The 27945-nt window shown below is 36.1% G+C and overlaps 2 protein-coding genes across 3 annotated transcripts; one reads left to right on the top strand and one right to left on the bottom strand.

Annotated features, from left to right (window-relative positions):
• Positions 1-280: 280 nt before the first annotated feature.
• Positions 281-9932, bottom strand: LOC124383771 (holocytochrome c-type synthase). 2 transcript variants are annotated; one of them, XM_046846066.1, is made up of 9 exons: positions 9831-9932; positions 9352-9521; positions 6809-6927; positions 6582-6730; positions 6333-6481; positions 5135-5254; positions 1322-1408; positions 997-1204; positions 281-952 (listed from the first exon to the last, which is right to left on the bottom strand). In XM_046846066.1, the coding sequence occupies exons 3-8, from the start codon at positions 6909-6911 to the stop codon at positions 1006-1008; spliced, it is 807 nt and encodes a 268-aa protein (XP_046702022.1). In that variant the 5' UTR covers positions 6912-6927; positions 9352-9521; positions 9831-9932; the 3' UTR covers positions 281-952; positions 997-1005. The 2 variants fall into 2 exon arrangements, with proteins under 2 accessions (XP_046702022.1, XP_046702023.1); XM_046846067.1 differs by having other exon boundaries at positions 9685-9903.
• A 335-nt stretch (positions 9933-10267) lies between these two features.
• Positions 10268-26637, top strand: LOC124383792 (mannan-binding lectin serine protease 2-like). Its single transcript, XM_046846097.1, has 20 exons — positions 10268-10363; positions 11124-11334; positions 11490-11670; positions 12310-12432; positions 14207-14341; positions 14444-14515; positions 14624-14826; positions 18269-18471; positions 18871-19220; positions 19948-20035; positions 20690-20903; positions 21036-21216; positions 21364-21483; positions 21603-21718; positions 21800-21875; positions 21967-22098; positions 22318-22398; positions 22535-22734; positions 25373-25587; positions 25795-26637. The coding sequence occupies exons 1-20, from the start codon at positions 10347-10349 to the stop codon at positions 26138-26140; spliced, it is 3264 nt and encodes a 1087-aa protein (XP_046702053.1). The 5' UTR covers positions 10268-10346; the 3' UTR covers positions 26141-26637.
• Positions 26638-27945: the final 1308 nt, after the last annotated feature.

Genomic DNA, 27945 nt, shown 5'->3' with positions numbered 1-27945 from the left:
TGTTAATTTAAAAATGACAGTTTTAGAAGGGAAAAAAATATATATTTTGTAAATAAAGTATCTTAAATGACAACCACTGTCAACATGATAAAAAGGATGTGGAAATGTGGCCATCTAGTGGTTGAATTTACAAATCAAACATCAACCTTATGCAATAGACTCCTGTTCAGCATGAGAAGCAACTCAGACATGCTAAATAGTGTAAACCAATAAAGTGAAGAGTGAAAAATTCCCAAAGACTGACCCATGAGTCAGTCTGCAAGCATTCCAAATGCAATAATTTGTAGTCAAGTTATATTTTTATTTAGTTTGGAAAATCCAGGAATTAAACAAACCACACTGATATGGGCAGATTTAGTGCATGCATCACTAACGCATAAATAAAACTAGCCTTTATAACATTACTTTACAATCAACTTAACAGTATTTGGTAAAGAAGAATGCATTTGAGGGCACATAAACAAACCAGTGGTAACTAAAACCCACACAAACAGGCAAAAATTGTAGCAGCTAAACAACAAAAAATCTTGCGTAATTTAACATTGAGATTTTTGGATAAACCCCAAAACAATGCTTGTTTTCTTTAAATTCAACATTTTAATATCAATCTGCTTAGTAACATCATTTCATCAACTTCAAACCAAATTATTAGAGAATGAATTCAAATAATAAAAAGTTGTGCATATTTAATTGTACCTTTAAGAGGGATTTATTTTGCTATTTAAATAAATACAAAAAAATGATCATAAGCTATACTGCAACTATTCAGAACTGAAATGTCAAAAACACACTGACATGTAGGAGTCTGTTATGTTACATTGATATCAGTGTATAGAATACAGATTTGTCAATTTTAATATTTAAATTTTTATTTACATCCTGATATGTGAATCCAAGAGTCTCCATGAGAGGTTTTTTATTTATTTATTTATTTTATTTTATTTTATTTTATTTTATTTTATTTTATTTTATTTTATTTTATTTATTTTATTTTATTATAAGGAGTTACGATGTCCACCTCCACCAGGCCACCTTTACTCTGTCCCACACTGCCCCAAAAGAATCAAACGCAGGACGCACATCCAAGACAGAGAACTGGTACGTGTTTTGGTCAATGTCTCCTTCATAATAATCAATCACATACCGGACCTCCTTTCCACAACGATCCACAATCCAGTCGTGTCGGTCAAACGGTAGTTCATATCTGCACACAAAATAAGTTGAACTGAAACGCAGCTCAAAAAAAAATGGAGAACAGTGTTCAGGAAAATCTGACTTATGTTAGTTATTTCATCACATCGATTAGTATACAGATTCCTACCCCATCCAATGACGAATCCTGGCTCTGGGGGAAAACTCCTTTGCTTTGCCACCAAACCGTTTCAATGATGGGCCACATGGACACTCACTAGAATATATAAACAACAAATATCTTTTAAACTGAACAAATACATCTATACTACAAAAGAACATGAACAGAATTATGTAGCAAACAAAAACGTGTTAAACAACCAGAATATGATTTAGATTTGATGATAAACTGGCAAACTCATGGCATTTCCTCATCAGATTCACAAATTAGTCACCTGGAATGGTTTTCATTTCACATGCGTGTCTTGTCAAGAGTTAATTTGGGAACAGTTCTTGCCTTCCTAATGCTCTTTGGACCATCAGTTGTCTTGATCAGTGGAGGATGTGAAGAGATTGTGCTACTATAACTACTTTACAAATCCATATAATAGTAAGAAACTCTTAGTTAAGTAAAGAGAAGAGACATTCAATCATTAATTAAATTCATGATCAAATTGGGGCAAAGAAACCATTACTTCAGAAGAGCCACAAGCAGAATAGACTTGCTTGAGCCAAGAAACGTAAGGAATGAACATTAGATCAGTGAAAACCTGGCATTTGGTCTGATAAATCTAAATTTAAGATTGTCTTTGTTAGGCGTACAGTGCGTGAACAGACAGTTCTTGAATGTGTTGTTCTGGCTGTGAAGCACGGTGGAGGAGGTTTGATGCTAATCACTGTTGGTGATTTAGTCAAACATTGAGGGCTCACAATCAGCATAGTTACCACAGCATTTTGCAGTGACATGCCATCTCATCTGTTTTGCACAAAGTGGAAAACACACCTCTGTGTTATATACAGCTTTAAAAGGAGAGTGACTGAGTGCTGCATCAGATAAAAAAACAAACAGCTGAGATGGTTTGGGATGAGTTAGACTGGAGTGTAAAGGAAAAGCAGTCAAGTACTCAACACCTCTAAGAACTCTTCAACAATATAGGTGACTACATCATTAGGAAGTGTCTTTGTTAGACATAAAAATGGTAAAAAAAAAAATCATGTCCAATCAACTGAATTTACCACAGGTGGACTCCAATCAAGTTTTAGAAACATCTCAAGGATGATCAGTGGAAACAGGAGGCACCTGAGCTCAGTTTTAGTGTCCTGGCAAAAGCTTTGAATATTTATGTACATTTGATTTGTTTATTTTTAAAAATTTTTTTAATACATTTGCAAATATTTTAAACAAACTTCTTTGACGTTGTCATTATGGGGAAGATTTTTGAGGAAAATAATGCATTTAATCTATTTTGGACAGGTTGTAACATGGTGGAAAAAAGTGAAGCGCTGTGAAAACTTTCTGTGTGTGTGTGTGTGTGTGTGTGTGTGTGTGTGTGTGTGTGTGTGTGTGTCTGCATGCACATATAAATAAACAAAATCAACAAACAAACAAAAATAATATTTTAGGGGAGTAACCGCATATAAAATTCACAGATTGGTACATACCTCTTTTTAAACATAAAATTGATTGTCTTTTTTTATTAATGTTGTTGATTATCATTAAGATTTGTGAACAACAATTTACCATTTTTAAAACAATTTTAAATAAAATGCCTGGTTGCCTTTTTTTATTATATTGAGTATATTTTATTTATATATATATATATATATATATATATATATATATATATATATATATATATATATATATATATATATAGTAGCGCAGTATATATCACAAGATAGGGACACTGCGCTACTCGATTGGTACTAAACACAGTAGGGAGCATTTTGAGAAGAGCGTGGAGCGTGGCGTATTAAACACAATTTGTTCTAAGCATGTGAGAAAACTGATATTTTGTTCTGTGCACAATCGAAGCAATGTGAAACAATAAATGCTTTTGCCACACGTTTACATAATTTTGAACATAATTAAAATCCGAGTTCCCTCATTGGCGATAAAGTCGCTCTGCAAGACAAGTACACTACTAATATATATATATATATATATATATATATATATATATATATATATATATATATATATATATATATATATATATATATATATATACAGGAGTGCAGAATTATTAGGCAAATGAGTATTTTGACCACATCATCCTCGTTATGCATGTTGTCTTACTCCAAGCTGTATAGGCTGGAAAGCCTACTACCAATTAAGCATATTAGGTGATGTGCATCTCTGTAATGAGAAGGGTGTGGTCTAATGACATCAACACCCTATATCAGGTGTGCATAATTATTAGGCAACTTCCTTTCCTTTGGCAAAATGGGTCAAAAGAAGGACTTGACAGGCTCAGAAAAGTCAAAAATAGTGAGATATATTGCAGAGGATGCAGCAGTCTTAAAATAGCCAAGCTTCTGAGCGTGATCATCGAACAATCAAGCGTTTCATTCAAAATAGTCGACAGGGTCGCAAGAAGCGTGTGGAAAAACCAAGGCGCAAAATAACTGCCCGTGAACTGAGAAAAGTCAAGCGTGCAGCTGCCAAGATGCCACTTGCCACCAGTTTGGCCATATTTCAGAGCTGCAACATCACTGGGTGCCCAAAAGCACAAGGTGTGCAATACTCAGAGACATGGCCAAGGTAAGAAAGGCAGAAAGTCGACCACCACTGAACAAGACACACAAGCTGAAACGTCAAGACTGGGCCAAGAAATATCTCAAGACTGATTTTTCTAAGGTTTTATGGACTGATGAAATGAGAGTGAGTCTTGATGGGCCAGATGGATGGGCCCGTGGCTGGATTGGTAAAGGGCAGAGAGCTCCAGTCCGACTCAGGCGCCAGCAAGGTGGAGGTGGAGTACTGGTTTGGGCTGGTATCATCAAAGATGAGCTTGTGGGGCCTTTTCGGGTTGAGGATGGAGTCAAGCTGAACTCCCAGTCCTACTGCCAGTTTCTGGAAGACACCTTCTTCAAGCAGTGGTACAGGAAGAAGTCTGCATCCTTCAAGAAAACATGATTTTCATGCAGGACAATGCTCCATCACACACGTCCAAGTACTCCACAGCGTGGCTGGCAAGAAAGGGTATAAAAGAAGAAAATCTAATGATATGGCCTCCTTGTTCACCTGATCTGAACCCCATTGAGAACCTGTGGTCCATCATCAAATGTGCGATTTACAAGGAGGAAAACAGTACACCTCTCTGAACAGTGTCTGGGAGGCTGTGGTTGCTGCTGCACGCAATGTTGATGGTGAACAGATCAAAACACTGACAGAATCCATGGATGGCAGGCTTTTGAGTGTCCTTGCAAAGAAAGGTGGCTATATTGGTCACTGATTTGTTTTGTTTGGTTTTGAATGTCAGAAATGTATATTTGTGAATGTTGAGATGTTATATTGGTTTCACTGGTAAAAATAAATAATTGAAATGGGTATGAATTTGTTTTTTGTTAAGTTGCCTAATAATTATGCACAGTAATAGTCACCTGCACACACAGATATCCCCCTAAAATAGCTAAAACTAAAAACTACTTCCAAAAATATTCAGCTTTGATATTAATGAGTTTTTTGTGTTCATTGAGAACATGGTTGTTGTTCAAATTAAATCCTCAAATAAAATTAATCCTCAAAAATACAACTTGCCTAATAATTCTGCACTCCCTGTATATGTGTGTGTGTGTGTGTGTGTGTGTGTGTGTGTGTATATTATTTATTTATTAGCAGAGGAACAGGACTGCACTATTGTTAACAACTGTGGTGAGTATCTCAGAATACAGAAACATGAAGCTACAACTCTACAGTTGAGCAGGTGTTCCTAATGAATTGAAGAGTGAGTGTACTATTATTATATAAAACAAACAACAATAAAAACATGTTACTCACCGAGCATGCAGGGCCTCCCATTTCAGGATCTCCTCCCAGGCCTGTTCATTGTTTCGGTTGTGGATTTTGATGATATTTGTCATGTCACCTTGGGAAAGACTGTCATTCTTCCAATGCCACCTACACAAGCAAGTAATTATTAATAAGTTATTAATTTAACAAGTTTCAGTGTCTGCAAGCTGACATTAATTCATCACTTGGTAGATGCAAGAAATGTTTTAAAGCCTCAGTCAAATTATTTTTCTTCTAATTGGCTTATTTCATGATTTTCTTATGAGCTGCATTTACCATTAGTGACAAAAACAGAGCAATATATTAAGTAATGTTATTAAAGAGATTGTACTTTCTATTTCTAGGTTCTATATTGTATTTCTTCATGGTGTTTATGTCATGTTTAATGAGCCACCTGCTGTAACCCCAACCACGAACACTAAGCTGATCTACCTGATCACTGCTTCTCTATGTCTTACATGACGAAAATTACACAGTCAGGATTTTATATACACTATGAAGAGTTGTTCTTCAAAAAATACATAAAACTGCTACTTTTAAACATATACACGTTAATAAGAAATGCTTTTAAAATTAAAATCAAGGTATTCAAAAGTATAAATCAGACAAAATCTGTCATAAATCTGAAGATGACTAGTCCATACTGCTTGAGAACATTCACTCTCTTTAGGATTGTTTGTTTTATGCACCAATGCTAATTTGTGACTGTAAATTAATGAAAAGCAAAAAAAAAAAAAAAAACCACCTATTAGCTTATTAGCTTCAATTTGACGATGCGTGTGTACGTTCTGCGCTTGCGTGAGAGAACATAACTCTCATACCAGCAGGTGGCAGTAGTCTGTAAAAAAAAAAAAAACTAAAGCCGACCGACACTCGAGCTTGAGAATAACATTTAGAACTGTTTTGTTAGTGAGCCTTCAACAGTACACAGTACACTGATTGTAGAGGCTTGTGTTGTTCAATAAATGTTTAAGCTATTGTCTGTATTATGTGTTATTAATTAAGAATTAGATCTTAGGTAATGAAGAAAGAAAAAAGAAAAAAAATCGGCCAAACATATCTGCATCATATATCGTTCATCGGCGGCCCTGATTTCTAAATAAGACATCGACCCGAGGAAAAACCCATATCGGTTGACCTCTAATTAAAAGCATATTAATCAGCATGCAAGTAAAATGTTACAAACCCCTTTCTCAACATGGCATTCCAGAACATTTGCTCTGAGGGATACACCCAGTTTTTATCTGTTCCATGTCTAGGAATTTTGGACTCCTCTCTGTTAACTGGCAGGGGAAAAGGCTGGTCAGAAGCTGGCTGTTGGTTTGGTGGTGGCATCTAAGAAAACAGAGACACACAAGATGCCCACTTTACACTTACATCACTTCAGACCTACGAGCAGCATTAGAATTATATCTGGGAGTGATCGTTTAGGTACCATGTTTGTTGGATCAATGTCAGACGTTCCTTCCGCAGCCTTCATGGGGCACTCCACAAAGTCGTAGGCCCTCTCCTGATGCACTGGTCCTGCAGCAGCTGTGCTCTGAGATGCAGCCTGATGCATGGGGCACTCAGGTGGAGGAGAACCTTGAATATTAGACATGTTACACGTGAAATAAATGTTTTACATTTATCAGTGAATGCCGAGCTTTACAACAGACTTACTTTCCTGATGAGCTTGGTGCATTGGACATCCCTGCGGGGGGAGGCTGCTGCCGAATTGAGCCTCGGCTTTAACAGCAGCAGGACTGGACGTTGAGCCACCCATCCTGAAGACCTGGACTCTTCAGTGAAAAGAAATAAGAATAAATGGTTACATACATACATACATACATAAAAAGTCTTTCCTGAAAAAATTCTAGAAGAAATTCTAATGGCTTCCACTAGAAACGGCATTATATACCACCATCTTTATTAAACTCACTAAGCAGTTTGTATATCTTTAAATAATTATCAAAGATTAAAACATTGTAGAATAAATATTGGAATCTGGATGCCCAACTGCATAAAATGCAAAAAATTACTCGACACACATGGGGTAATACAATACAAACCCATTATACCCATTAAAACCATTACAAATCTCTCCATATTTTGCAGTCACATACACACCCTTCACATTGGGAAATACCAAGATGGACCAAATCTAACTTTGCAGAACTTGCACATGCCTTTGTCTGATGTTAACATTGCACACTGAACACTTTATGCATGCACACACGCTGCTGTTTCTTGCATTTGCACTATAACTGCATCATAACTGTGTACATTTGTGTTTACTAATATCTGTAATTTCTGTCAAAGGATTCACGGAGTAAAAATTTCATAGTATGGTGTAACAATGTTTCCTGTACATATAATTATAAACACTAATAATCAGTCTTGAAATTAGGGTTTCTACTGACTTTTCAATAAGGTGAATTATGCAAAAACCAGACAATATGACAGGTTATCTGTATGGACATGGATGTATAAATCAATTAATTACAGAAACTTAAAAAAAAAAAAGTTACTTGAAGACATGCATAAGATCAAATTTAAAGCAAAACAAGACCAAAGTGAGCTAAAGAATCATAGTTTAAACCTAGACCCTTTGGACCACCTGAACGAACCGAACCTGGACCACCTGAGCCATTTATCCTTTTTCTTGTTCTTCTTCTTTTGGATTCTACCATTAGGGGTCGCCACAGCGGGTCATCCGTCTCCATACCTACCCTGTCCTCTACATCTGCCTCTATCAACCACCTGCATGTCTTCCCTCACCACATCCAGAAACCTCCTTCCTGTTCTTCCTCTTTTCCTCCTTTCTGGTGGCTCCATCCTCAGCATTCTCCTACCGATATACCCCATGTCCCTCCTCTGCACATGTCCAAACCATCTCAATTGCACCTCCCTCACCTTGTCTCCAAAATGTCCTACATGCGCTGTCCCTCTAAAAAACTTGTTTCTAATCCTGTCCATCATCATCACTCCCAACGAAAACCTCAACATCTTCAGCTCTGCTACCTCCAGCTCCACCTCCTGTCTTTTACTCAATGCCACTGTCTCTAAACCATACATCATCTCAGGTCTTATCACAGTCCTATAATCTTTCCCTTTCACTCTTGCAGATACCCTACTATCACAAATCACTCCTGTCATTCTTCTCCACCCACTCCACCCTGCCTGCACTCTTTTCCTCACTTCTCTAACATACTCTCCATTACTTTGCACTGTTGAACCCAGGTACCTGAAATCCATCTTCACCACCTCTTTTCCATGCAACCGCATCACTCCACTGCCCTCCCTCTTATTCACACACATGTACTCGGTCCTACTCCTACTGACTTTCATTCCCCTTCTCTCCAGCGTATACCTCCACCTCTCCACGCTCTTCTCAAAATGCTCCCTACTCTCACCACAAATCACAATATCATCCACAAACATCATAGTCCACAGAGACTGCTGTCTGACCTCGTCCATCACCACTGCAAACAGGAAAGGGCTCAGAGCCGATCCTTGATGCAGACCAACCTCCATCTTGAACCAGTCTGTCGTTCCTACTGCACACTTCACTGCTGTCACACTGTCCTCATACATGTCCTGCACTACCCTCAGATACATTCTCTGACACACCAGACTTCCTCATACAATACCACAACTCCTCTCTCGGCACCCTGTCATACGCTTTCTCTAAATCCACAAACACACAATGCAACTTCTTCTGTCCTTCTCCATCAACATTCTCAAAGCAAATAAGGCATCTGTGGTGCTTTTCCTCGACATTAAACCATACTGTTGCTCACAGATGGTCACCTCTTCTCTCAGCCTGGCTTCCACTACTCTCTCATAACTTCATGGTGTGACTGATCAACTTTATTCCCCTGTAGTTACTGCAGGTCTGCACATCTCCCTTATGCTTAAAGATCAGTACCAGCACACTCCTTCTCCATTCCTCAGGCATCTTCTCACCTTCCAGAATTGTATTTATCCAAACTGTTTAATCTAGATGTTATTATTAATGGAGTCGATTACAAACTATCAAACAATAATATCTAAAACGCTTTAAAGAAAACAAACAGAGCATTAAGCGAGTAAGTGATTCATTATTTATAAACTGTCTATCAGTTAGCTAATTACAGATTATTTTAACTACAATGTATACATCTATATCTGCCCCATATACCACAGTAAATAATTCACGATCCAGTCAGGTATAAAGCTCTTACCTCTGATAATCACACGATGCAAATCAATTCCCAATGTCAACGTGCTGCAGGACAGCCGGCACCTACCCACAATCTTCTTCTTCTTCTCGTGGTGTTTTATGGCGGTTTGGCAGACCAACGTAAGGTGTATTACCGCCACCTACTGATCTAGAGTGTGGAGCGAACACTGACTAGGAAAAGAAAAGAAGAAAAAAAAATAAAAATAAAAAAATAAAAAGGGGGGTTACGGAAATAAATAACTACCTATATTCTGTCTATAGTCCCTGTATTCTTAAGGTACTCAAACAACAGCTCAAGAGATCTCGATTGCCCGTGCTTGCATCCCAACAATACCTTTAAAGAGATACTGCCCACTCCTATTAACCCTAAGTCCTGGATCAGCTGGAACCTGTCCCTTTCATATGCTGGACACTTATACAAGATGTGTCTCACTGTTTCCGGTTCCCCACACTTGTCACAATTCCCGGATTCGTGCTTACCTATTCTAAAGAGATCACTGTTTAATGCAGCGTGTCCAATTCTTAGCCGTGTGACGATAACATACCCACAATCCTTTCCTGCTTCTTCTTTTAATCCACGTTAAACGCTTCACCGCTCATTACTGCCACCTACCGTGGACATGGCGTCATGGTCCATTTTACCACAACATGAACCCTGCTCTGTCTGCCTGGCCAGTCTAGGGGACATTCTATAAGACAACTTTTTTTTTTTTAAAGACCAAACTATTGAATCATAAAGTAATATTAAAAGCAAACTATATACAGACAAGCACATGAGCCCAGAATACGAATTTCTCCCATAGAAAACCGTTAAGGAAAAAGCTTAATGTGGCTTTTTTTTCACTTAAGCATTTTAGTATGTCCCCCAGTCTAGCACACAAAATGATTGTAAACATATTTGAATCAATGTTAGTAATACATTAACTCTACTAAACATTACTACTGGGAAATGGCATTTGAGTTCATATCTACTCAGCAGAATACAATTTCTAACTAATGATGATGATATTCAGGTATGTAGAGTTTGCGTTTATATAGAGGTTTTTACCTTTTCCTGTATTGATTTTTACACTACTAATTACACATCTAAATAATATCTTGCCTAAACTTTAGTCTTGGATTAATTTTAAGTCTAACTTTAACTGTAAGTCCTTTTCATTCCTGTTCTTGACCTAATATCTACTCACACATCTCCATTTATATTTTTACTATAAGACGGCATTCAGTACGACGTACAGAAGTTGTTTATAGTCCCAATTGAAAACATCTCCGTAATAGTTAAGCAGGTCATGGTCTCAGATTCATCGTCACCACTGAGCTAAAGCGCTTAGGAAAGATTGTACTGCAAGAAAAACATACAAGTCAGGGGGTATTTTAACTAGTGCTGATTCAAATGTTTGAGGAATTGAGTCTTCAGTCTTTGTTAGTCTTCAGCTAAAAGTTTGGACAGTGGGGGAAGTTCATTCTTTCCCCAGAGTGACATGACGAAGAAGACACTTTATGCTTGCCTTCCTTATATCTCGAGGGATGTTGGTTTACATCAAGCCATGTTAGAGACATATCCCACCTCTTAAAAGCATTCCAGGGCATAGATTCAATCCTTTCCTGCATTGCACCCAATGTTTCCTGTAATCGATCAACTGTGACGCTGCTACGATTAAGTGGTTACTGAAGATGAATGAGTGAAAATGTTTTTAGTGTGATTTTCTATCACTTTTCAAAGTGATTTACTGTGAAATCTAGCAAACTGCTTTTCATTTTTTTTACATTCAGTGTTCACCTGCTGCTGCTGCTGCTGCTGCTGCCTCAACTAGTATATTCACAAGCTCAGGGATGGGTAAACTCTACTGATCATCCACTGGCATATCCCAATAGCAGCAAAATGAACTGGACTCGCTGTGCTTCTCCAGGATTTACTGTATCTCTAAACCTCATTCACCTGGACCTGGAGAACAGTACAAACTGTGAACATGATGCTCTCATGGTCAGTTATTGCTTGTGCTGAAAATATTGTAGATTTCATTTTATTAACTGTTGTTGTTTTTGTCAATCACACATACTTCTATTTTCTTTTAATCTAATGTTATTTTTGTATGTTCCTCACCCAAGAATCTCACACATCAGCTTTCTGTCCTCTAGATATTCAGTGGCAATGAGCTGATCAAGTCTTTGTGTGGCACCCTGTCCTTTATGGAGATGCAGTCTTCTATTAATCCTAAACTTCACTCTGCTCCTGGAGGTTGTTTATCCATTTATTTTTATTCAGATGACTCATTTCCACAGGTTCATACTGGATTTAATGCCTTTCACCAAATACAAGGTAAAACATTCAAGTTAGTACAGTATTCATGTCTATTGACTGTGAAAGCCATAGAATATGTCACATTTTTATGTGAACCCCCTTATGTCCATTACCATTATGAAAATCAGAAAAGTTTGACATCTGATTTGCAATAATTCTTATTTATAAATGGTTGAGTGGATGTAGATGTAAACAATACACGTTTTTTTTAATATATATATATATATAATTTGTCACTAAATTACTACATTTTTATAAATCATTTTAAATGGTAATTCAATAATAATCATCACTAACCCTTTTTAGTGGATACAGAGCCCATCCTGGGAACACTGTGGACTACGCAAATCTATTCAGGATGCAAATTGATTGAAGCAGTGAAACCCTTTACAAGAGGAAATTTTAAATTATTATGAAAGATGGTGTCAAACCTAGTGGCTTTATTTTAGGGTCTCCACTGCATTGTAAACCAGAGCCCATTAATTCAAATATACATTATTTATATTTGTAAATATACATCTAAGAAGTGAGACGGTAAGCCTGACCCTCATATGACATCTAAGTCAGATAAGTGATGCTGTGTGTTTAAGTGCAAGAGTGCCTTAGAAATATAGATTGTTTGTTTTTGACTATCTGTCCCCTATGCTCTTTATATAGACATTGATGAATGTGAAAGCCAGAGTAATCCATGCAGCCACCTCTGCAGCAACTTCATTGGAGGATTTCGCTGCAGATGTCCACATGGATATCTTCTTAACCACAACAACCACACCTGTGATGGTAAAACAACAACAGTGACTGTTGCTTGACTGTTGCACTGTGCATGAATAAATGAATAAATAAATGTAAGGACTGATTGTTATGGCTGATTCTGAATAACAGCAGAACTGCTGTTTATTACAATACAAACTGGTTCCACCATGAACCAGTTTCTTAATCCTTTCGTTGACAGCTTGTTTTATTTGTCATATTGATTAATAGGTTCAGACAGCACATAGTGAGGTTTATCCCTTGCTTTAACGTTACCCAAACGACAATGTAGCATCCATTTTTATATCCATATTTTACTTTTTTTTTTTGTTTGCTCAAACATGCTCATCTCATAGGTTGCTAACTAGCTGAACCAAGTAACTCACTGTAACTCATACTGCATCTTAATATATTGTATTTCTGTACTGCATCGTAATCCAGCCATTAGGGTTGCACAAGTCAGTGCACTCTTAGTGCCGGTCCCAAGCCCAGATGAATGGGGAGGGTTGTGTTATGAAGGGCATTCAGTGTAAAACATGTGACAAATTAAATATGTGGATCATGAACGAAAATTTCATACCAGATCGGTCGAGGCCCGGTTTACCAACAACTGCCACAGGTATCATTAGCCAACAGGGTACTGGTGGAAATTGGGCTACTGTTGGCTGAAGGAGGAGAAGGAGAGAAGGAAGACGTTTACAGAGACAGCAGGGAAAGGAGAAGTGTAGAAGAGTGGAGGTTAGGGTTGGTACATTAAATGTTGGTACTATGACTGGTAAAGGGAGAGAGGTAGCTGATATGATGGAGAGGAGAAAGGAAGACATGTTTTGTGTTCAGGAGACCAAGTGGGAAAGGCCAGGAATGTTGGAGGGGGGTTTAAACTGTTTTATCATGGCGTGTATGGAAAGAGAAATGGGTGATCCTGAAGGAAAAGTACAATAAGAGTATAGTGGAGGTGAAGAAAGTTTCTGATAGGGGGATGAATTCGAAGCTGGAAGTAGAAGGTTGGTGAAACAGAATTTGGATCGGCAGAGAGATGAAAAAAGAAGGCAGGGGGACAAGGAGATGTGGCAGCAGGTGAAGAGGGATGTGGCTAGAGGCAAGGAAAATGCATATAAGAAGCTTTATGTGAAGTTGGACACTAATGAAGGAAAAAAGGATTTGTACTGATTGGCCAGGCAGAGGGACCGAGCTGGGAAGGATGTGCTGCAAGTTAGAGCAATAAAGGATGGAGATGAAAATGTGTTGAGTGGTGAGGAGAGTGTGTTGAGAAGGTGGAGGGAGTATTTTGAGCAGCTGATAAATGAGGAAAATGAGAGAGAGAAGGCTGGATGATGTGGAGATGGTGAAGCAGGAAGTAAATAGGATTAGTAAGGAGTAAGTGAGAGCAGTTTTTAAGAGGAATAAAATTTTAAAGCTTTTAGTTTAGTTTATTGTCTTTACTGCTTTATTGGCTTTCTCTTTAATGAGACATTGAAAATCACAGGAAAAAGGTGAATGAGAAAAAAAGCTGTTTATTGTTTTGTTTTTTGTTTTTTACATTAGCTAAGAGTGAAAACTGTGAAATGTGATTATTAGCATTAGTGATTTTATGATTGAGTTTGTTTAAATTGGATTGTAACTATGCTAGAAATGCCACACTGTGACATCAACTTGGCAGACAATTTTTACAGCAGAAATCACTCAGTAGATAACACATATTTGTATTAATGATATTTTAATAAATAATAGAAAATTATCTAGCAAAAAAAAAAGACCACTTCATATGTGTTGTGTTTTGAAAACTTCTGTTTTCTGTTTCTAGTAATGAAATGTGGGCAACCAAAACGCTTGGTGAACGGACATGTGAAATTTGTTAAAGGCTCTAAAAATGAATACCTGTCCATCATTCAGTACCACTGCAATGAACCATTTTACATTTCCAAGGAAAAACAGAATGGTGAGAAACATTGTTTTTATGTTACATTGTATTTATTAAGAAATGTTATTTAGTTTGCTCAAATTATTTATATGTTTATCTATTTCGATCATTTAAATACAGGAAACTATACATGTAGTGCTAGCCAAAAATGGAGGTCAACTGGCAACAATATCCTTCCTTCGTGTCATTATGGTACATTGACTACGACAAAACATTTTACTTATTACGTTTTAAAAGGAAAGAATGGCCTTATATAATAAAGCTGTGTGTGTGTGTGTGTGTGTGTGTGTGTGTGTTTAGTATGTGGTCAACAAAGGTTTGGTTTTGGCAGAATATGGGGAGGAAAAGAGGCACCCTCTGGTTCATTTCCCTGGCAGGTTCACCTTCTTAATGATATAAATAGGGGAGGAGGATTTATTATTGGAGAAAAATGGTTAATGACTGCAGCGCACAATATGGTCAACTACGGTACTACATTTCGTACACCAAAGGAAGAAATTAAGGTATTCAAAAACACAATGCCTCCACAACATATTTAACATTAATAGTTATTTTTATGTCTTGCGACGTCAAATATACAATTTCACACCTGTGCACACCTCACATTTTAGCAACTATTTTTGTTATATGTTTTCAAGGGCCATTACAATAGAACTGTCACTTGGATATATATTTAGAGTAGTCAATGTGCTGCTTGTATAGCAGTACAAATATACTCTCCTCTGAAAATAACTTAACATCCAGTCATTATTGTCTAAATAACTTGCAACAAAAGTAAATACACCCTAATTGAATATTTCAAAACTGTGTTCAAAGTATTAATATTTTGTGTGAGCACCATTGTTATCCAGCACTGCTTTAATCCTCCAATGCATGGAATTCACCAGAGCTACACAGTTTTTTTCTGGGATCCTCTTCCACTCTTCCATAATGACATCACGGAGCTCCTGGTTGTTAGACACCTGGCGCTTCTCCACCTTCCACATATTTGAAGATGCCCCACCGGTGATCAATAGGGTTCAGGTCTGGAGAAATACTGGTCCACAACATCACCTTCACCATCAGCTTCCTCAGCAAAGCAGTTGTCATCTTTGAGGCGTGTTTTGAGTTGTTATTATGTTGGAACAGTGCCTGTTGGAATCAATGTTTCCCTCAATGAACCACAGCTCCCTAGCACCAGCAGCACTCATGCAGCCCCAGACCATGATGCTGCCACCACATTGCTTGACTGTAGGCAAGACACAATTTTCTTGGTACTCCTCACCCGGGCATTGCCACCCATGCCAGACACCTTATAAGCCAAACAATTTTCTCTAAGTCTCATCTGACCACAGGACATGGTTCCAGTAATTAATGCTCTTGGACAGCAAAATGTTTGCGAGCTTTCTTGTAAACGAGCTTCAGAAGAGGCTTCCTTCTAGGACGCAGCCATGCAAACCGACTTGTTGTGGCGTATGGTCCGAGCACTGTTAAGCGAACTTTCCACTTTTGCAACCTCTAAAGCAATGCTGGCAGCACTCATGCTTCTGTTTTTTGGAAGGCTGCTTCTGCACCTGATGCACAGGACAAGGACTCAACTTCTTTGATGGACCCTTGTGAGGGCTGTTCCGAGTGGAACCTGTCTTGGAAAACCTCTGTATGCCTCTGGCCACTGCACTGTAACTCAGTTTCAGGATGTTACTGATCTTCTTATAGCCTCTGCATCTTTGTGGAGAGCAACAATTCTAATTCTCAAATCCTCAGAGAGTCTTTGCCATTAGGTTCCATGTTGAATTTCCAGTGGTCAGTATGAGAGAATTGTACTCAAGCCATCATCTTTTAACTTCTTCTTATACAAGATACTAATTTGTATGGTGATGTCAAGCAGACAAAAACATAAACATGATGTTTGGACATGTGGCTTTGCATGGTTACACAATGTAAAGCTGTTATCACTAAGGGTGTACCCACTTTTGTTGCCAGCTATTTAGACAATTATGAATGTATGTTGAGTAATTTTCTGAGGAAAGTAAATTTATAATGCTTTACAAGCTGCACATTGACTACTCTAAAATATATCCAAGTTTAATTTCCATAGTATTGTCCTTTGAGAAGATATAGTAAAATGGTTGCTGAAATGTTAGTGGTGTACTCTTTTTTGTAAGATACTGTATGTAAATTAGAATAAATGTTTTTCTGCAAATTTGTTAACTGGCTTTCCATAGAATTACAATGAAAGGTTTTCAGCAATAAGTCTTCATTCATTCATTATTCATTATTCATTATTCATGTCATGAATACTAAGGGCAGGCCCTTGTGGGTTGGTGAGTTTAAAGTTGGAGAGATACCAGAAGGCTATAAAAAACTACGAAAAAGGCCATGTTAGAAAATCTGAGATTTTATTTGTAAAAATTTGGGCACCCATATTTTGTTGTTTGTTGTTAAAAAATAAATACTTTTTATTGCAAATGTTAATGCAGATACTTTATATTTTATTAACTTAAAATGCTAAATAATTATATTGTAATTGTGGCATATAATGTTAGAAAGTCAAGAACATAATTAATTATTTAGTTAGTTGACACATGAGGACTAATCTAGCAGACCAACAACTGTGATTAGGTTAATTAGGTCTGAATGAAAACATTTATAGAGCATAATACAATCTATCTGCATTTATGGCATTTGGCACCTTTATCCAGGGAGAGTTACTTCCTATGGTAATTGCTCAGTGGCCCAGAAGTGGCAGCTTGGTGGTGTTGGGATTCAGGTAATTCTATTAAAAGATCTAAAAGATATTGCACAATCCAGCAAGATTGTCATGTCTATAAGCTTGCCAAAAAGGGCAAAGCAAAGCCCCCATATGGGGCTTTAAACTGGCATGAACGAATAACTGTCACAGAAGTGATATCATTCTACCGTTACGTTTACTTACATGGTCTGCATCAGACGAACGCTTTACTTGTGACCACATCACAAATGTGAACAGCTGGTGTATGTAAAAGGGCAATTGAATATTTTGAGCTGTGGACTTATAAAGTAAAAGACTCCTAATTTGATTAAAAAGTGTAAGCTGCAATATCTGACAAAGGGGATGTTAATAAGCACATCAGACAGGTGGCCAAATGTTGCACATACAATTACTTTACAGAGCCTGTCAAAAGTTAGTAGACACCTAGTTTTTTATGATTTTTGAGAGACACACTAGTGTTCCTATTCTTTATATGCAACAGAGTAGGTAATTTATTGGTATGAAATATACTTTGGCCAAATAAATATATAAATGTATAGATGTGGAATTTTAATACAGAAAAATCCACCCCTTTACATGAATACCCACTTTATACATTCTTGGCATCCGGGCAGTTTTTTTCTCCAAACATTCAGCTAAAATACTTTGCCATGCCTTTTGTAAAACTTTCCAAAGGTGTTCATAACTAGTATATTTCTTTTTGCCCTTGTGATTCATCACAGAGCAGTTCAATAGGATTTAGGTCTGGTTACTGGGCAGGCCACTCCAAGGTTCCCTGGTGGTCTGTTGGTTAGGATGCGGCGCTCTCACCGCTGAGGCCCGGATTCGATCCCCGGTCAGGGAACCAACCCTAGCCATTAGGGTTGCTCAAGCCTTAGTGCCGGTCCCAAGCCCGGATAAATGGAGAGGGTTGCGTTAGGAAGGGCATCCAGCGTAAAACATGTGCCAAATCAAACATGCGATGGTCCGCTGTGGCAACCCCTAACGGGAGAAGCCAAAAGAAAGTTTTACTGGGCAGGCCACTCCATGTTAGATAATACTCCAGATCACTGGTTGCTCTCTAAAAAATGCAAACAGTTGTAAGCATTTGCATTTAAACCTGGCTTTCTCCACTTTATTGATGAACACACATGAAGGTTGTTTTTGAGATTTTGATTGGATATGTTGGTTTGTGTATTATAAGTGGTAATCAAAAGCTTGTATTTTCTGTGCAGGTATATGCTGGGCATAATAATTTAGACCAACTGGGAAGTTTTATCGCCCTTAATATTTCATCCGTTTATGTGCATGCAAACTACACTACAGATTATGACAACGATATTGCCCTAATTAAACTCACATCACCCATCACATTCAATATGAAAATCAGACCAGTTTGTCTACCACCAAAACATGTTGATCTGAGCAATCGTGAAGGGTAAGAACTTTTCATCCATATGTATCATGTTTATAATTTTTTTAAACCACATGTATTTGGGTTAGTTCTACCTTTAGAACATATGTGTGTACATTATGAGACATAATTTTATATATATATATATATATATATATATATATATATATATATATATATATATATATATATATATATATATATATATAGGGATGTTTACAAATTAGAGAATAAGTTGTAATCCAAATCTAGCACAAAGATTAGTAGTACTCTCAAACCTTTACCATTCAGTACTAATGCTGATGTACTGTGTACTAGATTTAAATTTATCCATATAAATTTGTGTAATATAATCAATTATACAATAATATTATAATTTAATATTTATATATTTATTTATAGCTGTTTGTTTATACATTCTAGGTCGGTGTCTGGTTATGGAGTAACTGAACGTTATGATGTTTCCAAAAATTTATTGTATGTTGATCTTCATACTGTAACGCAAATCCAATGCAGAAGTTCCTTTAATGATTTAAGAAAAAAATCTTCAGACATTCCTCATGTTACAGACAATATGTTTTGTGCTGGAGCTGTGGGGGGTGGAAAGGACTCATGCACTGGTGACAGTGGGTCAGCATTTGTTGTACATGAAAATGGTGTATATTGTGCAGCAGGTATTGTTAGCTGGGGTCCGAAATACTGTGGCAGAAATGGCACATATGGAGTGTATACCTATGTACCACGTTATCTTGACTGGATAAACAAGATTATGAGTGAAAATGATTAGTAGTTTCACAAGTTACTTGTGGTAGTATATTTTGTCTAAAAAAAATTAAAGTAATTCTACTTGCTGTAGTGATGTAATTATCAAATGTACTGTTTGTTCTATTAATTCGATAAGTTAAAACATCACACATATGAATAATAAATCACTGTCCAATAAAATATTATGCCTATAACATTTTAAACTTATATGAATGATATTTAAATTTTTTTAAGTTCTAGTCATTTGGTTTTATTGTATGCTAAGTTGCCAAATGCAGTTGTATAGAGTGTGATAAAATGCTTGTGCATCATAACTTTATGCATTAATTGTGCTTGATTTTATTTTGGTCTTCTGGTCTTAATTATTATATTAGTTTTTCTAATGTAGATTTTGTGGGAGACTCATCAAACTTAAAGTAGATCTGTTATTATACCAAATGAACCCCAGTTTCTGGCCAGCTTAATACAGAGTTCTTTTTTCTTTTGTTGATTTTTTTATGTTTCAAATTCCATGTTACATTGTGAAAATAAAAAAAATAATAATTTTCTCTTTTGGATTGCAAATGCATCCTGAGTCTTTTTTTTCTGATCTGTTGGAGCCCTGTAAATGCAAATGTGAATATTAGCTTGTCCTTTTCCTAAATCAACTTTAACCACTGGAGTTTGTCCTTTTTATAGGTCTTCTGTCTATTTATCTTAACCAATCTCTTAACCCATGTTTATACTGCTCTTGAGCTCTTATTTACTCATTACTCATTTATCCATTACTTATTAGCTTGTTTTTAAAGACTGCAATAATGGACTTCAATGTGAAACTAATATGGTAAGTGTGATAAATTTTGTTAATGCTGCTTATAAAATATCACATTAAATCATAGCACTTTGAATTATATACAGATGGCATAATAATCTGTGTAAATCTATGTTTTTTTCTACGTAACTGAGATAAATAAATATTTATAGTTAGTTAACTATAACTCCCTGTTGTGGTTTTAAGTTACAATAAAATATTTGTCTTTGTGTCTAGACAGGATATTAATATAGGACAGATTTTTCACAGTAGGCTCAATGTTGCCTGAATAAATGTCTAGATTCACAAAAACATATGTAGATCTTATATGTGTTGTAGTTTTTTTTTTTCATGGTTGAGGCTGATGGAACTATATATACATTATATGGCTGTGTAGCCTGTTTTGTATATTAGAATACATTAGTACATTACCCATTAGTAAAGTTTTAGTCAAAGTGCCCAGACTTGCCATTGCTTTTCCTACAAATAGCTTTTACTGCCATTGAATTAATTTAAGGAGTGACCTAAAACTCGGACAGAGGAGTTGAGAATTGGTGGCTTTCTTCAACAATAGTGACAAATTCCTATTCTTTTATCATCCATTGAATGAATTACTACATAGACCCTTTTCTGACAGTTATTTTCTCTTGAATGGGTTAATAAAACTTCCCCCTTTCTTCTTGGTAGGATTTTTCTAATCTTCATGAACATGCAAAAATTACGTTTTGTATTCACGTCAGTTATGTATGGTGAGGTACACTCTCCTAATTACCCTGAACATTATTTGGCTCCTCTTGATGAACACTGGGATCTGGAGGTGCCTCCTGGATATCATATTCAACTCAATTTCAACTATCTCAAAATCAAGCCATCACAAGACTGCAGGAATGATTCTCTCACGGTAAATGATGTGTATTTCCTGATATGGTTTTGTTCTACAGTGTCACTGCCATTTGTTCACTTTTTAAATATATGGGTAGATTACTAACAAATTTCCGAAGTTTGTTTGTTTTACATATTTGAAAATGTTTAGATAACATATAACAAGACAGAAATGAAGTACTGTGGTGACGAGGATTTAGAGAACCAACATCATCCAGGAAACCTTCCCATCAATATACCTGACACTAAATTAAAGCTCTCACTTCTTACAAATGAAGTGAACCATGGGCCTATGCTACCTATTGGCTTCTCTGCATTTTACCATGCTAAAGGTATGCTTTGCATTTGACTATATTCTTAAATATGATAAAACCATGATAACGTTAAATAAAGTAAAAAATAAATAAATAAACTAAATTTGAATACAAAATTTAAATGTACATCATTTTTTATAAGATGGCCTGGTTGTATTCATACAGATGTAAATGAGTGTAAAAAAGATGCTCCTTGCACTCAAATCTGCATCAACACCATGGGTTCATTCATTTGTGCTTGTCATTATGGCTTCAAGTTGGATGCTGATCAACGCACATGTCTTCGTACGTTTATGTAATATTGTAAAGTTGGGTTCGTACACTGTAGCTGACTATAAACTTTTATTATCTTTACCCCTCTACAGTGATTTGTTGATTGTTGTTGAGTGTTGTGTGATATCCAGGGGTACAGTGCGAGTCTCCAAAAAATACAAACAGCAGAATTATACCAGTACGTCCCACATACTACTACAGAGATGTGATCACTGCGCAGTGTGACATAGGCTACAAAATCATTATAGTAAGAACAAGTAAAACTTTTGCAAAGTGATGGATTGCATTTTACATTTAATCAACACATTTAAGATAATCTTTATTTCAGAAAGGGGAAGAGTTCAGTAATTACACATTTGACTGCCAGATTAATGGCCAATGGAGTTTACCTGTTCAGTGCCAAAGTGAGTAACTGTTCATTTCATATTTAAATGTCATATATTAGTGTCACATAGATAGTCATTCTAAAAATTGCATTTTTACTTTTAATTATAGTTGTACATTGTAAAAGCCCACCACCCTTATTAAATGGAGAAGTGAAATTAATATCTGGAGCTAACAATCAATATCGATCTGTTATGAAGTGGCAATGCAACAGGCCATACATTGTTCCTGACACATACAAAGGTAAGTTGTATGTTTTATTTCTCAGCTGAATGTATTAAAACTGCAGGAAAAATAAGTATAGGTGTCTTCAAGTTTCAATTAGGTTACAGTTTTTATAAAACCACAGAGGCAGAGTTAGCTAATAAACTATATTCATATCTTTCCAAAAAATATTTAATTATTCAATTATAACATTGAATAAATAAATATAATGTTTTTAACTTATATTATTTTGCCCAGCAACCTACACCTGCAATGCAGATAAGAAATGGAAAGATGACCAAAACAATGTCATGCCTGTGTCTCCGAAATGTGTCTTGGGTAAACACTAGTGTATGATTACAAATCACAACAACAATGTTTACATTCAGTATGTCAGTATGAAGAAAATATGTAATTTTAGGGAGGTTTCTTGTAAATGCTTTCTTGTTGTCTGTGTGAATTGCATGATTATAAGAGTGTGGGCACCCAGTGGTCGGCCTGGAACGTCAAAAGAGGGTAATAGGTGGCCATCGTGCTCCACAGGGAGCATTTCCCTGGCATGCCTATATAAACCACAATCATGGTGGAGGTGCTGTCATAGCAAAGAAATGGATCTTGACTTCAGCAAGTGTTCTAATGATCAAAAACAAGATTATTGACCACAAGTTAATGAAGGTATGTTGTGTAACCTAGTGCTGTGCTTTTTAAAACCTTGAATTTCTTTAAAACTTTCAAAAAAGGTTTTGTGTAAAATTGAATAGTTAAAAGAAAAATTATATACATATCTAACTATCACATACACATATTTTATCCTTAACATTGGCCTACTGGAATATAAAATGCAAGCACAAAAAAAATATTATTATTTATTTATCTTTTTTCAGATGACAATGAAAGGTTTGCAGTGTACATATTTTAAGTACACTTTAAGAACTTTAATTCAGAATTATTTAGTTGTGTCTAGTCATGAAAATGTATCTGTGCACTGACTGGTTCTTTTTGAAGCTGGTGTCTTAGCAAATTGTGAGTGTTTCTCCATTTACATAACTTTAGTGTCTAAACTAAACTTAGTATTCTGACTAAACTAAGTGAGTGCCATTTCTGCCTACTCTATGCACATTTCCATTCCACAGTCCACCTCCCCAGCATCTGCTGTACAGATCTGCTATGGAAGTCACTGTGACTCTATATTCAGCACTAACATGGCTCAGCAGAAACACCAGCAGCGTAGAAGCTCTGGTCTGCTGAGACCAAACTGGATATTTTTAATTTGTACACTTGCATATTTTTCATAACCTGTCAGACAATAGAAAACTGCTCTATATATTAATGCAAATAGCCATAAAATGCCTGTGTTGTAGGGCTATCATTTATATGTAAACAAAATTTTTACATTATCCATTAATTCACCATTTTGTCCAGGTCAGAATCAAAGCAATTTCTTGATCTTATCACTGGCACTAGATGAAGCAAAAATGTACCATCTTTGTGAAGCCACTCTATAGGGCATGTACATACCTAGTCTCAGTTTAGAGTTTCCAAATGCTTGAAGTACTGACTATACCTTTTTTACTCAAGTTAAAGTAAAGAGGTTTGGGCTCTGACATGTACTTAAGTAAGAAGTAGCCATTACTACTACCTGTTTTAGTGTCACGCTGGTAACTGGACGCCGCGATATATTAATATTAGGGCCGTTAATTGAATGAAATATTCAATCGCGTTGTTCTCAATGTAGCTTAAATTAATACTTTTCAGTTTATTAATCTTTTAATCAACATGGGCATGGACAAATATTGATTCTTTATGCAAATGCATGTTTATTATTAGTGAAACCAAACTCAACATAGAGCATGAAGACAAAATATTCTTGTAAACGTTTTAAAGTAATTATGGTGTTTTAAATTACGTAAATTATCAGGACACCAAATGGAACCTTTGCTATGTTTCCACACGGATGTTTATTGAGGTGACACCAGAGAAACTGCACCTCTTATAACTTTCATACGGATTACACAATAAAAGAATATTTGTATTCAGTGTGATTGGTCTTCGAGCTTTCTATACATATATTTATTATGTCTGTGAGGCAAATATTTACTGTTTTATTTGTGTGAAGAGAGGAGACAGAGATGGCAGAAAGCACCCCTGTCTGTTTCTTTACTTTACAAAAGCACAACATTTTGTTGTTATTATGAGTGTGTACAAAAAAAGTAGACCCTTTACAGCTTCAAATGATGTATTGCTCTTATCTGTGTGATCAAAAAAGTAATTTATCTTCGTTTCGGCGTTATGAGGAAAAAATGCGTTAATTTTTTTTGGTGTTTATTTATTTATTCTTTATATTTGAGCAAAGAAAAAAGACATGAATAAACGCATGTTGTGCTGATTAATTTATATTTTTATTAAAAATGGTCAAACAGAAATGCGCGCTGCATTAATCGCAGGTTTATAAAAACAGTGCCGTTAACATTTATTTGCATTTTAACAGCCTTAATTAATATATTAACACAAATCAAATTTGAAATTTTATCTAATGAACGTATCCTGGCTGAACAACCACCATATAGAACACAAGCAGAGAATAGATGATGATCAGGTGATCAGGAATGTCTCTTTTCTCAGTCATGTTTACATCACTGACTCCCTCTGTCTCATCCACATAAAAAACAAACTTCTCGTTGCGTTCTGCCTTGCACATTGTGAGCTTCATAAACTAGTCTACGTCTGTGGTGCATGAGAGCCAGGATATAATACACCAGTGGTAGATTGAAAAAAGTCGCGCAATGACATGAAATAGCCTGATGGTCTGAAAACGGCACGCAATAGATTAAAACTAATGTAACGAGCCTGTTTTGAAACTGGAAGTCGTAGAAAGTATAGATATTTGTGTAAAAATTAAATGAGTAAAAGTAAAAAGTCTAAAAAATAAATAGAGAAGTAACGTATAAAGTATTTGTACTTTGTTACTTCCCACCTCTGGGACAGACACAAGAATACAGAGAATACAGTGGATACAAACTCTGCACAAACAGCAACCTTAGCACAGGTTCAAACTGGGGACTCTGGGGTTCTGAGATTTCCCACTGTGCCACCATTCTACTGGAAGTGTACACATTAGTTAAAAATAGTATTAACCTTTTTGTGTATATAAAATTATATATATTAACTATATCACAAAATCTCAATATTAACTAATAGAAGCCCTGCACAACACACAGAACACTAGTATTTGTCAGAGATTATTCCCCTTGCACTAAACAACTGTTTTGTAATGTTAATTCCATTTTGTTTGTTTGTTTTCTCCTGTTTTTAGATATATGTTGCAGTCAGAAATATACAAAACTCTCAATTCTTACCTTTAGAAATCAAATCTTTACACATCCACCCCTTGTATGATAACGCAGATGGTAAACACTATGACAATGATGTTGCACTGATTGAACTGGAGAAGCCCATTTTGTACAATGCTGATGTTATGCCATTGTGTTTGCCTCCACAAGGAGCTGAATTTACACCTGGTCTTACTGGGTAAGGTTGTTATTAGGAGCACCACTCACATATAGGCTACATCCTATAAATTCCTATTGAATTAGGCATATAAATAAATAAATAAATAAATAAATAAATAAATAAATAAATAAATAAATAAAAAACTGTTACTCTTTTTTTATACAGTACATACAGTTTATGTGTTTTACACATAAGAATGCCCCTAACATTGTCCTTCATTTTTAGGTGGGTTTCTGGATTTGGTGAGACAGCCAAAATGAAATTATCCAGGTATCTCAGGTATACATCCCTTCCTCTTGTGGACAACCAGACATGCCAAAATTTCATTGACAATTTTAAGATCCCAGTGGCATTGACAGACAACATGTTTTGTGCTGGTGTACCTGAAGGTGGAAAAGATGCATGTAATGGAGATGGTGGAGGGCCACTTGTTACAAAAAAGAATGGTGTGTTCTGGGCGACAGGTATTGTTAGTTGGGGCAGTGAATGTGGCAAACCAGGCAAATATGGAGTGTACACTCTGGTGTCAAAATATATAAACTGGATAAATAACACCATGAGTGAAAACTAAAGGCAGTGTATTTTTACAACTTTAATGTTTAGATTAGTCTCTGGAGAGCTCTGCCCTTTGACCATTAGATAATTAAATTTAACCATGTGTGTCTTCCATAATCAAATTAAATTCAGCAGAGTTGTAAATCTTTTTGCTTGCCAAGCTCATAAACTAGATACCAATTAACTAAGTAACAAACTATTGTATGTACATGACTATCAACATGTAGACATAGGATCAGAGCTCTAATAAAATGTCAAAGATCATGTTTGAATTCTAAGATCTGCATATGTCTCTGTAAACTAATAAATGTGTGAGTGATGACCAGTGCACCAGTTTTGCAATTTAAACATCTTTAAACTGGATTCTGTTTTAGTTTATTATTAAGAAATAGTGATAAAGTAATGGGATGTTACATAATGTACATTTTATTTAGTAAAAAAAAATTATAAGGCAACCAAAAAGAATGTATGGATACAAAATAAATTATCCTTGACTGGTGCTTTTTATCTTAACTGTGTTGTTTTCTTACACCTAACAGTTCAAGTCACAGCTACAACTTTTCAATATAAACAGCTATGTGGATTATGACAATGACACATATTCATTATATAACCATACAAAATTGCAATAATGCAAATAGTACCTTTTATTTGATTTGATTTCTTTTTTTTTTACTCAGTCAAATCTCCATGTATGTAAGGTCCAATTTGTAAACCTTACATACATTTAGTTTATACTAGCTTATACTACTTTAAACTTCACATACATTTTGTAATATACTTTTGTAGTAACTATCTCAATATGCTACAAACAAATTGTATATGAAAGAAAACAAAAAAGACATTACACAACACTTTTGATAATAGCTAATCTCATCAGATGTGCCAAGTGTGACTATAGTTTTTTGGAATTTGGGGGGAAAGTTCCTGAAAATGATTTATCATGCAGCTGGAGCACAAATATTAGCAGAAGAAGAAACGGTAATTCTGACTAAAGTTAATGTTTGACTGTTTCGTAATTTCATGTTTATAAATGTGAAAGGGTAAGGAGCAATGTTTCAAAATGTCCAGAAAGAAAAGAAATGCAGCTCACAGTCTCTGCAGTATCAACATCAATCATCTACTGTCTAGTAAAAAAATACAAATCTCAAAAGTTTAACTTACACATTTTTATGTGTAACAAGCTTATAACTATGGACGTGTTCTCAGAGCATGCTCTGGACAACTGACACAGGTTTTCACTGAAATTTTCAACCTGTCACTGGCCCACGGTAAGTGAATGACTTTCGGCAAATGACTTTCGCCCAGTTGCTCTGCGTTCGAATAAGGTCCTCCCCACTGTACTGATCACTAAGCTCAGTGACCTGGGTATCTGCACCTCCACTTGCAGATGGATTCTAGACTTTCTCACCAACAGACCTCAATCTGTTAGGTTGGGCAACCAGGTATCCTCAATCCTCATTCTGAACACTGGCATCCCACAGGGCTGTGTTCTGAGCCCACTACTCTACTCCCTGTTCACCCACGACTGTGCTCCTTTGCATAACTCCAACATCTTCATCAAGTGGGCACTTCAGCTCTGGTTAGGAAAGCACAAGAATGCCTGTATTTCTTGAGGAGTCTCATGAAAGCTAATCTATCTATCTATCTATCTATCTATCTATCTATCTATCTATCTATCTATCTATCTATCTATCTATCTATCTATCTCACTAACTAACTGCTTTATATGTGTAAAGCTGCTTTGGGACAATGTCCATTTTAAAAAGCACTATGCAAATAGTAATGAATTGAATCTCCAGATCCGCTACAATCCTGAAA

The sequence above is a fragment of the Silurus meridionalis genome, chromosome 4 (genome assembly GCF_014805685.1).
Source record: "Silurus meridionalis isolate SWU-2019-XX chromosome 4, ASM1480568v1, whole genome shotgun sequence".
NCBI lineage: Eukaryota > Metazoa > Chordata > Actinopteri > Siluriformes > Siluridae > Silurus > Silurus meridionalis.
This window is presented reverse-complemented; position numbering and strand designations above follow the sequence as displayed.